At 43.2% G+C, this 12,053-nt stretch overlaps 2 protein-coding genes across 2 annotated transcripts in view; both read right to left on the reverse strand.

The window, feature by feature from the left end:
* Positions 1-455, reverse strand: part of LOC103091671 (leucine-rich repeat-containing protein 37A2-like) — a 23,434-nt gene extending 22,979 nt beyond the window's left edge. The window contains 1 exon segment of the mRNA XM_082931279.1: positions 333-455. Within this exon segment, the coding sequence (XP_082787405.1) occupies positions 333-455 (123 nt within the window).
* Positions 456-1,705: 1,250 nt separating this feature from the next.
* On the reverse strand, positions 1,706-9,694 carry LOC103068553 (leucine-rich repeat-containing protein 37A2-like). The gene is given in 7 exon segments (XM_082931280.1): positions 1,706-1,930; positions 2,207-2,261; positions 3,634-3,683; positions 8,113-8,217; positions 8,642-8,817; positions 8,820-8,949; positions 8,951-9,694. Coding segments are annotated over 7 exon segments (1,485 nt in total).
* Between the last annotated feature and the right edge of the window lie 2,359 nt (positions 9,695-12,053).

Raw genomic sequence — 12,053 nt, forward strand, 5'->3', positions numbered from 1 at the left:
CTGCTGAACTGGAGAAGGTTCAACATTCTCAGAGTGGGTTGGATGCTGATCTGAAAATTCTTGCTGGACTGACAAAGGTTCCAACTGCTCAGGGGACACTGTAGACTGAACTGAGGTTTCTTGTTGGGGTGGAGAAGTTTCAACCTCATTATTGAACGCTGGAGTTACGATAAGTGCAAGATCCACAGGTTTAACAGTGACATCGGGCTGCTGCAGAAGCTGAGCTTGATCCTGACCTAGAGGAGAAAATGTTGTCACAGGATGCTCTGGAGAGAAAACTACAGTCACATTAGAGAGCTCTGGAGACTGAGTTGGAGAGGATTCCACCTCACCATGAGACTCTGGATGCTCAGCTGTGGCTTCCTGCTGAGGTGGAGAAGGTACAAACTCAGGAGCCTTTGGAAGCTGATATGGAGTCTACTGCTGGCTTGTGGCAGGTATAACTTCTTCTCCATGATGCTCTGGATACTGAGCTGGGGTCTCCTCTTCTACTGAAGGTTTATTATGTGTACTGTCTTCTAGAGTTCAGCTGGAGCCTCTTGTTGAACTGGCAAAACTTAAACCTCCTCAGGTGGCTGTGAAGGCAGTGTGGGGGCCTCATGTTGCACTGTATAAAATGCTGCATATTAGTAAGGGGCACTGAGGTCTGAGCTGAAGGCTTGTGCTGATTTGGAGAAGGTCCCACCTCTGCAGTGGGTTCTTTTGTTATGGTAAGCTCCACATCTGCATGTTTGACAATGACACTGGATAAGTCTGAATGCTGAGCATGAGGGTGACTTGGAGGTGAAACTGTCATTTCATGATGCTCTAGAGGTTGAGCTGGCTGTTCCTGTTGAGTCAGAGAAGGTTCCAGCTCCCCTGAAGAAGGCTCAGAAGGCTGAGCTTGTTGCTCCTGCTCCCTTGAAGTCTCAACCTCTCCAGGAGGCTCTGGAGGCTTAGCTGAGGTCTCTTGTTGGGCTGGAGAAGATTCTGTCCCCTCAGGATGCTCAAGCGGTGGAGTCAGGTCCTCCTGCTGAGCTGTAGGAAATTCAGCTTCCGTAGTGGGCTCTGGAGTGACGTTAAGTTCCAGATTCAGAGGTTGAAGTGTAACACTGGGCAAGTTGGAATGAACGTAACGCTGAAAGCCAGGTAGAGATGCTACCTCTTCACCCACGGGAATTTCACGTACATACTCAGCAGGGAGACCTGGAGCCTGAGTTGGGACGTCTTGATGGAGTAGAGAATGTTCACCTCCTCAGGGCGCTCTGGAGGCTGAGATGGTGCCTCCTGCTGGACTGGCAGAGGTTCAACCTCCTCATGGCTCTCTGGAGGCTGAGATGGGGTCTCCTGCTGGACTCAAGAAGATTCAACCTATTTAGTGATATGTGGAGTTATGGTAAGTGCCAGATCCATAGGTTTAACAGTGACATTGTACAAGTTTGACTGCGGAGCTTCATTTACCCCATGATGTGCTACTGGTCAAACTACAAGCTCCTTAAGTGTCTCCAAAGGCCGGGCGAGGGCCTCTTGAGGACTTGGAGTTTCTAGTTCCTCAGGGGCCTCTGAAGGCTGAGATGGAGCCTCCTGCTTAAGTGGAGGTGGTTCTACCTCTTCAGGGGGCTCTGGATGCTGAGCCTGGGCCTCTAAGTGCCAGATCCATAGGTTTAACAGTGACATTGTACAAGTTTGACTGCGGAGCTTCATTTACCCCATGATGTGCTACTGGTCAAACTACAAGCTCCTTAAGTGTCTCCAAAGGCCGGGCGAGGGCCTCTTGAGGACTTGGAGTTTCTAGTTCCTCAGGGGCCTCTGAAGGCTGAGATGGAGCCTGCTGCTGAAGTGGAGGTGGTTCTACCTGTTCAGTGGGCTCTGGATGCTGAGTCTGGGCCTCTGCCTGGGGTGAAAAAGATTCAACCTCCTCAGGGGTCCGTGGATGCTGAGAAGGGATCTCCTGGGGTAAAGATTCAGCCTCCTCAGTGAGCTCAGGATTACGGGTTTGGGCCTTCTGCTGGGATGGAGAAATATCTCATCCTCATCAGAAGACTCGCTGCGTGTAGCTTTTGTGCCACATTTTCCTTGCGTGTGGCGTTGAGAGGCCTATACGTATCCCTATGTCAAAGTGGCCGCCTTCTCGCGAAAAAGCCCTCCTAGAAACAGAAAGGGAAATATTAATCCTGCATCTCTCCTGCTTTCTCTGGCCACAGTCCTTTCTCCTCCTCAAACTTACCTGACTCTCACTTTCCCCTGAGCTGCTTTTACGCAGCAGAAATTGGAAAAAGCCCCTTGGAGGAAAACACACAGAGTTAGTGTTACATGTCATTTTACAACTCTCTCACAATGTGTTATCTCTGGCCTTATTAGGACTAAATGGGTACCTCAGTCCATAATCACAATGAGCAAAATCACCACAGACCCGGGATCTTGAAAATCATTGCATGCATGCTGTCCTTACAGACGTTCACTGTGTCTGTCCAAAATGGTCCCCTAGTGTCTCTGGGGAGACCTTTACATGTAGCTTACCATGGAGTATAGGCAGGATTTTCAGCCCCACTCACCTTTCTTCGTCCTTGGCCAAGTGCCATCGTGCAGAGAAAACACTGCACAACGGCGCTGGGCAGAAACACATTACTCTCTAGATGCACTTCACACCAGTCCGCTTCGGACTTAGTCACACATGCAGCATTTGCTGGGGGTGTGGGTGTGGGGAGAAGGTGCATTTATTTTCCCGGCTTCTCTATCCTATAAGTTGAATCGCCAAGTAAACATCTGAAACCAACGAGCAAACTTATATATACCTCTCTGACTTTCGTACTGCGGGCTGTCACTGAGGTGTCACTGAATTGTGGAATCAGTTTAAAGGCCATGACCAGCAGGGAAACACAAAATACTCTTTCTGAATACAAACAGAAGAGAAAAAATCAGAGTGCAAAATAAGGTTGTTTCAGAAACTACTTATGTCCATATAGTATGTGTATACTGAATTGCAACATAAAATGTAGCTCACAGCACAAGCACAGTGCAATCAGTAGAGAAGTCCTCAGTGGAAAGGGACCCTCTTCTTTTTGATAATCACTAGCAGTATGACCATGGGGCAAGATATTTTCCCTTTCCCCTTCTCCATTTCGTTATTATAAAAGGAAGAGACAAACTACTGTCTAATGTTTCTCCCTGTTAAAATTGTATGAGGTTTGGATAAAGGGAATAGAGAGTAGGGGAATAAAAAACAGTAGGATGAGGAGCGAAGTTTCCTTGCCAATTTACAGAAGGGACTCATATGTTCTACCTTTTGTCAGCTTTGAGTGAGGCCAGCCCCTACATCCCCAACAATGTGGGCTTCCTTACCCCAGAGCCTCCTAGAAGGCCTCTGGCCTGGCCTGATGCCTAGGAACCAGGCATCAGGCCAGCAGGAACAGGTACAACCAAAACCTCTCCCCATCCACCCTCGTTCCTAAAAGGACTAGTGAAAGCAGATGAATGGGTGCCAGTCCTGTTCTAAGTCAGCTTGGGCTGGGGAGCTAATTCTGCTAATAAATAAATTAGGGTAAACCATTAGGGTAATTAAACATTTTTCCTGCTTTTGGTCAGGAAATTGAAATAGATGAGTTCTAAGTTCTCCTCTAGTAGTAAAATTCTGCTTTAAAAACCAATATTTACCTTCTGCTTCTCTTTTTATCTTCCTCTTTTGCAATTCTATGAGAATAAATCTGTTTTGAAAGAAAACGTGATCATGATTAGCCATTACAAGTATTTCCAAATCCTTATTCATTCCTTTTTACTTTAAATCTTATCTACCCTGTGAGATGATAACTTTTTTAAGGAAAGGAATTCTACCCTGTTTAATAATCCTTTGACTCTTTCACAGTACCTAACATAGGGAATTGCATGCAGCAGGCGATATATTTTATTGACTATTTTAGATAATGTTCAACAGATAATTCCTAATAAAAACTCTTAGAACTAGGAAAAGAAAATAAAAGTATCTAGCAGAAACCTAAGCATTGTTTTAAAGTCAAGACCAAGGGTAGGATGCCCATGATCACTGCTACTATTGATCATTGTGGAGGAGGTCTTAATCAGTATGATAAGAAAAAGGAAGTACTGGAAAGGAAGAGACAAAAAATATTTGCACATGAAATGAAGGACCTAGAAAGACCAAAGGAATCAACCGAAATTTTATTGGAAGCAACATGAGTAAGATGTCTCCATACAAAATCAAGAGATCCACATATAAGGCTCAATAGCTTTCCCATGTAACACAAATAACTAACTAAGAAACAGAAGAAACATCCCATTTACTGTATCAATAGAAATGCATAAAGTAGCTAGGAATAAACTCAACCAAAAGTTTGTAAGACCTATGTGATGAAAATATTAAAAATTTTCTGAACGACATTAAGAAGACGTACTTACATGGCATGAGATACCATCCTCATAGAAGGTTGTAAAGAGGTCAGTTCTCCTCACAGTAACCTCCAAATTCAATGCAATCCATTTATAGCCAAAATAATTTTTAAATAAAACCTGGCCAGCTGACATTTTATAGACAATATATGTAAGAATAGTTATGAAATGTATGAAAAAGAAGGTCAAAGAGTAGGATCTTGCCCTACCAGATATGACATATGTTATAGAGCAACTGGAATTAAGCAGTGTGATATTGGTACTGGTACAGGACAAGATAACTGGATCACAGGATAGAGTCCAGGTAAAGATAGTATATTAGACCAGGGAAGAAAGACTAAACCATTCAGTGAAAGGTTTGAAAACAATTAGATCTTCATATAGGGGGAAAACGTTAGATCCCCTACTTCAACCACACGAAAAAACAAATACAACAAATTCTAGACAGATTATTAAAGTACTCGAAGAAAATATTATGGATTATTTTTACATCATGAGGTGACAAAGGCCTGGCTATCAAAACCCACCGCACATGAGCCATGAGGAGAGGTCGGGCAGATATGGTGGCTGACAGTCAACACACATCCTACTCTTCAAAGCCCTTGCCCCCTTTTCCCCTGGACTGTTTGTCTTCTTCTTCTTGACTTATAAAACTCTTGGGAGTTCCCTGGTGGTCCAGTGGTTAGGCCTTGGCTCTTTCACTGCTGTGGCCCAAGATTCAATCCCTGGTCAGGGAACTAAGATCCAGCAAGCTGCACAGCATGCCCAAACCCCGCCACACCCAAACAACCAAACAACAAACTCCTTATAGTAAAGAAATGCTGGCCTTCATTGAATTTCAGTGTTTCAAATCTTTCCAGTTTTTTTGTCTCTGATTAGACAAGGCAAAAGATTGCAGTAGGGAGCACAAGCTTTGCAGTTGGGTGAAACTGGCTTCTGCTTTTGGTTTGGCCACTGGGGCCTTATATTGATCTCCTTCATCTATGATGGAGGGATAGTAATAACATCCTTACAGGACTGTGGGCATTAAATCAGACAATATACGGAAAACTCTTCCTCTTACGCTTGGCATGAACCAGTGCTAAGCTGGTGTCACAGACAAGATGGTGGAATATACCAAAGGATCTGCTTGTGGCATCAGGCTCTGAAGGCTCTTTCCCACCATAAGATTATAAAAATATTGCTTTTATTTTTTTCTAATACCTTTATGAGGTCTTTCTTCACATTTATGGAAATATATTTATTTAAGATGAAAAATGGGGATCTGCTATTATTTACCCCCCAAATAGTTAGGCAGCTATTCTATCACCATTAATTCATTTTTTCCCACTGATTCGACTATTAAAACATGACATTTCAAAAGTCTAAAGAAAACATGGGTCTATTGCTGGACTCTATGCTACTTCAAATAAATATTCGGCTGCATTATTCCTCACTGTGGAATTGACATAACGCCTCATCTCTTCCATTGAACACCATTATTGTCTACCATAGGAAGAGCACTGCATGGCCCCTGTCATCAAAAAGCTTACCATATAAGTGGGGAGAGGAAATAACGGTTAGGACTCCTCGCTTTCACTGCGGAGGCTACAGGTTTAATCCCTTCTTGGGGAACTAAGATCTCGCAGGCGAAATCAAAACAAAAGAAAACAAATGCAAGGTTAAACTACATAGAAGTTAAAAACAATAAAAAGGGGACTTTACAGAAATTGTAAAAGAGCAAAAGGCCATATGCCAGCTGGAGATGTAGAGGGTACAGTCTGGGCAATGGCCAATGACTAGAAAGCTGACCCCATGCTAGTCCCCAGCCTCCTAGGCTCAGAAATCATACTCTTCCTCACCAAGAGAGAACTCATGTCTTCCTGCTATGGCGGTCTCACTTTATCAATATCACAGGATTGATTAAAAATCAGAATGCCAAATTATTACTGGACAATGAGAAATACATCTGTTCTACACACAGGGCATCCGTGTCTGCACAATCAATGAATTACCTTTTGTAGATACAGGCCTCAGTGGCACACTCAAGCACAGTCACAAAATCGAAGGCTACTTGGTGAGAACAGAATTAGAAAAGGAATCAGCTGAATCGAGAATTTAATGGGAAGGCCTGAGGTAGCTGGATCCGTCCATCTCCTCAACAGGCACAGCCTGGCTAGTGGGCCTGACTCTTCAGTTATGCTGCCTAAGGTGCCATCTCTACTCTCGGGCAATGTGAGGATGGGCACTGGCCATGTTGGTCTCTCCTCACCTTTTCTATGCTTTCACTACTGACCAACCCTCCTGCAGATAGACACATTTCTCTTTAGAAGTTAGTACATCATGTCAGGTTTTATTCAAGTCTGATAGGCCAGGAAGCCATTGGTCCTTATACATGTCTGCTCAGCTCCATGATGTGCTAACACTGGTGTTTCTCTCTTGCGGGGCTGCCTTTTAAAAAACTGCTTACCACTTTTGCGAGTTCTGAGGGGAGGGGACTGCTTTGCTATGGCCCCTAAGAAATGGTGACAAACCTCACAGGACAAGGATCAGGAGGGCTGGAGTATTCAGGGAAGGCTTTATGAAGAAAGATATCTGAACTTGAGTTGGTTTGTGAGAAGTTCATAGGACTTCCACAGGCAAAGCAAAATGAAGGAATTTTTGATGGGTAAAGGCACAAACAAAAGTAGGAATGGGTTTGGTGTAACTAGCGTATAGTGAGGAGGTGCTTTGGCTGGAATGGGGGGCTGCCATTACAAGAGAAAAGGTAAATAAAGTACGTTGGGTTGGTAGGGTAGAATCAAGATTGTCAGCTTATTAAAGTCACTCTTTTAATGTTAGCAACTGCCTGTTGGGAAAAGTAATAAACCATTATGTAACTGAACAAAAGGTAAACAGGCTAGCTCCAGGAATAGGCTACTATAAATATGACATACTTTAGGGTAGCCTGCTGGAGGATTTTACTTGCAGAGTTTTAATGGAACCTATCTACACATAAGTGGGGCTATAATAATACACCGGAGAAGAAAGCTGCTAAGTAAACTTTAGGAATTGACGAGATCACACTTTTATCTTTTAGGTATGTCCTTTTAGCCCTCCCAGGGTGACTGATAGCTCCATGGGTATGGAGATCCTATATCTCTCATCATTTCAGCCAACAAATAAATAAATTAACAGTAGAATGAGAGTGACTGGTGAGTACATCAAATCAGCATATTTTTTTGTGTTGAAGAAATTTTACTATCATGTCAACTCTGGCCTTCTTATAAACTTCACTTGTCAAAATAGTCCAATGGCTTGTTACCATGGATCCAATTCCATAGAGATCTCCTGGGAGTGGAGTTCCTTTAAAAATCCTGTGGGGACTTCCCTGGGGGCACAGTGGTTAAGAATTCGCCTGCCAGTGAAGGGGACGCGGGTTTGATCCCTGGTCTGGGAAGGTCCCACATACTGTGTAGCAACTAAGTCCATGAGCCACAATTCCTGAGCCCGCGCGCCTAGAGCCCGTACTCCAAAACAAGAGTAGCCACCATAATGAGAAGCCTGCACACAGCCATGAAGACCCAACGCAGACAAAAAAACAAACAAAAACACAAACAAACAAACAAAAATCCTGGGAATATACTTTTCAGTAAAAGAACAAAGTGTATTCAGTCCTCATGATTAAAGAGAAGAATCAAGTAGGAGGAGGAGGAAAGGTGGCTTTCATTCTCAGTTTGTGGGTTCTGAATCTCAATTAATTATTGTCCTTACCTCAATGAGACAGAGAATTGTAACCAAAATTGTCACTACTACAGTTACAGATATTGCCAAGATGACTTTGTTCTTATAGCCATATCCTGGAACAACTTCTGTGAGCTAAAAAAAATAAATAACAGTTTTTTAAACACAAGGAGATGGAAGGGATGAAAGCTAAGTATTTTTAATCCTATTCTAAATGATAGTTAACTATTCTTAAAATACTATAAAACCCAATCCTTTCAGGTGAGTAGCTTCTATAAGAACAAGCCAAGTTTAATGTTATTAATCTTATCATTAGCATTTTCTTCTACAATTTATTTATCTACACATTATTTATCTTGTGTTATGCCTTTTCTCGTCTACCCTAGGAATAGTGGCACACTCTCTAAACAAGCAAAATGGGAGATCACTGTCTTAGCCAGTTTCATGGCTGAAGATAAGATACAGACTAGGAGCTCGTGGTATTCCTGCCTGGGCACATTAATGGCATGTCCTAAACTGAGTAAAAGTCCAGCTCCCATGTGTCAGGGGTTATCCTCACCTCACTTGACTCCTGCTCTTTCTGCTCACTCTGGGCTTCTGTGCTCTCACTGACATAGTTGTCAGTTTTCCACTGGTCCGTATGCCATTCCGCTTTGGAAACATTTACTTCTTGCTGCTTGCTGAGAAGTTTCATCAGGAGGCCTGTTCTAGACATGAGGTTGGCACAGGCCAGTGCACGTGGGTCTCTGAGCAGTCCATTTTCAAAGTCTGGAGAACATGAGAAATGAGCCTTCGCATGTCATTGTTGGGGATGAGGGACCGTAGCTGGTTTAGCCGAGTTTCAACTTGAACACCTGGGGATGTGAGCCCTGGGGAAAGTGAAGCCTCTGGGCTTGGAGGATAATTCAGTGCCCGTGTTGTGGTACTCCCATTGTGTTTTGTTGGTGTGTTGAACAGCTGGCACACTGTTGTCTGCAGCAACAGTAGAATGTGCAGTGGAGACGTTCCTATGGGTAGTGTTTCCAGGGCCGTTTCCTCCTGGCAGAGGAGAGTTTCCTCTAGAAATAATTTCATCACAAACATTTTGTGCAGCATTGTTTTCTGAAGTAGTGTTTTCTGCAGAAGTGTCTGTAAAAGAAAATAATGCTGGAAAAGGATTTTCCTGAGAAGTCACTTCTCTTGAAGGTGAAACAGCCTCTCATGGAGGGGAATTTATGAGACTCCTCGCTACAGAGGACGGAGAGCTTGCAAGCATCATTCTATTGAGTGAACTTTTCTTTCTGAACTTTCGACTCCTTTTGACTTTGGGTTTTCTGTGGACCCGATAAGACTGAGTTTTATGGAAGATGTATTTTTCACCAGAAGGTGAGATTAGTTCAGGAGCCTCAATATTTCTAACTCTAGCCTTTACAGCTTCTAAAACAAAACTAGTGCGGGATAAGTCTTTTGATTTGCTCTTAATCTCAGATGGGGATTTTGGAGGGATGGAGGCAGAAGGCCTGCCCTTGAAGTACTGTTTCAGGGAAGAGGAGCCTGCTGCCTTGTGTTCCTTTATGAATGAAGACTCTGCATTGGACGACTTTCCCACCAGCTTCCTGGGCCTCTGCACCATGAGAAGCTGTTTCAGCTTGCTTGGGGATGGCCTCCTGAGCCTTCTTTCTTCGGCAGTGTTCGCCACAGATTGCTGGGCATTCTGTTTCCTCCTGACGCTCTCATCTCCCACTGCTCTGAGGTGCATTTTCTGTATGGCCCCTGAGGACCCTGTTCACTCTCAGCAGCTTTTCCTCTGTACTCTCAATCTTTGCTAGGCTGTCTTTCTGTGCTTGGGCAGTTTCCAATTTCTTTTGAAAGATGTAGCGTTCAATCATGGCACTTAAAACGTTGGAAGGCGTACTCGTGGCAGGTTTTTCTCCCTTTTTAACCTCATCAAATTTTTCTTCAGTTTCTGCATCTAAGAAATTTTCCAGAAAGTGAAGTTTCTTCAATTTATTTTTATTAGTTGAACTGTTGGGTACAGCTTTAACAGAAGGGCTCCTTGTATTGATTTTCAAAATGCCCAGTGGCATATCTCCATCTTGTGTATCTGAAAAAAGAAGTTGAATGAATGGTAATAATGTTGATTCCACATCTCCTAGACTTCCCTCTGAGTTAAAAGGCAGTATGTAATTCAGTGCACTGATAATATCTTTTACTATTAAAGCCCAGCTGCTCATTCATGAAGCCTGACAAGCTGACAGCACTTTATCTGAGGCTTCCCTCTCTGACTCAATATTCAGCTCGCTGCTGTTCTTCTTCCAGGCTTGTAACACCTTCATCAACGATTCTTCTGCATTCCCTATAGATGTTTCTTCATCTGTCAAAAATAACTGTTTTTGATCATTGAAGGCTGATGGGACAGCTTTTAGTCAGTCCATAGCCAAATAAATTACGAATCAGTCAACGTTTGAGTGCCCCTTAGGAGAAAAAGAAACACACATTTAAGCCTATGACTGGCAACAAAAAAATGAGAAAAAGATATCTCTTGAAAAAGTGCCTATCTACTCAGAAAATTCTGTAGCGTGAAATATACTAACTATATTCAGGATTACTCCACTGGTTCCCAGGGGCCAGTATTGAAGAAAATCCAAGGCTGGAAGACAAATATTCCCCTACTCAGCTGGACTCTCTGCAGATCTACTGTGATTCCTCAAATTCATATACCCCATCCTGTCCTTCCTCAGAGGCAGAGGAGTGTGAGGCGTCCTCTATCCACCTCTTTAGTGTGCTTGTGTCCTTGCTACTAACACAGATGACCACGACAACAACCGCTGTTAACAGGTCGTCACCTGGACATTTTATTCTCCACCCACCCACCGAGTCCTTTGCTCAGTCCCTGCTTCCATATATCCCAGCCCTCATAACAGAAGGCTCTATACACAAGAAAACACTACGTCCACCCGAGCTCTTTGCTGAAATTTGGGCACGGATCTGGGGTATTAGTTAAGAGATTTGCCCAATTGTATGCCAATGTGGAATGTTCAACAAATCAGTGGAATAATACTTGAGGTCCTAAAATGCAGGAGGGAAAAAGCAACTTCTGTCAGATGGCTACTTTGCTTTCATTTCATTTTACTTCTAATATTTCCAGCTTTACTCGGGGAACCATCCAAAGCTTCTGACTGTGTGAAGGTAATGTGTACCATTGTGTAGCTGGGCTTCTCTTCCAAAAGGATTAAAAGTATTTTTCCTGAGGGTCAAAGGAAGAGGGAAGGGTCATGAGAAAGGAGGATAATGGGCTTGCAGAGAGCCCCAAACTGGGGAGAGGAGATCGCGACACTAGGGTCATAGCACTTAACACCTCTGATCTTGTTTCTCCTCACCTGTAAAAGGAGATTAAAATGCCTTTTCTGCCCACTTCTAGGGGAGAAGGGAGTAATACAACTAGTGAAAAAATTGTTTGGGGGAGTTACCTGGTGGTCTAGTGGTTAGGACCCGGCACGTTCCCTGCTGTGGCCCGGGTTCAATCCCTGGTTGTGGAGCTAAGATCCCACAAGCTGTGTGTCACAGACAAAAAAAAAAAAAATTGTGTTGAAAAATCAGCAATATTGTCTTTATATAAGTAGCAAGTATTATTATTTATGATGTGCTCTAGATCAGTGTTAGAGACCTGTATTCAAGCTACATGGGCATGAAAGCACATTTTGGAAGTCACCAAGTTAGTGCCAATAAATCTAATATATAGAAAAATAGTTGAAAGCCCCTGAGTATTTTGTGGATAGTAAAGCTTGAGATTCAGAGCAAGTTCAGAGCCGGACAGTCTAAGAATAAACGAGCTCTCCCATCCATTAGAAGGGCTAGGTAGCAGCTTCTGGTTATGGAACCAGAAATCTCAGGCTCCAAATAGGACATGAAACAGCATCACTTGTACTCTTTATAAAATTGCAGAAACAAAATAAACAAAAATATATTTACACCTGTCCTATAACACAAAT

The sequence above is a fragment of the Lipotes vexillifer genome, unplaced genomic scaffold, assembly GCF_000442215.2.
Source record: "Lipotes vexillifer unplaced genomic scaffold, Lipotes_vexillifer_v1.1 scaffold2368, whole genome shotgun sequence".
In the NCBI taxonomy this organism is placed as follows: Eukaryota; Metazoa; Chordata; class Mammalia; order Artiodactyla; family Lipotidae; genus Lipotes; species Lipotes vexillifer.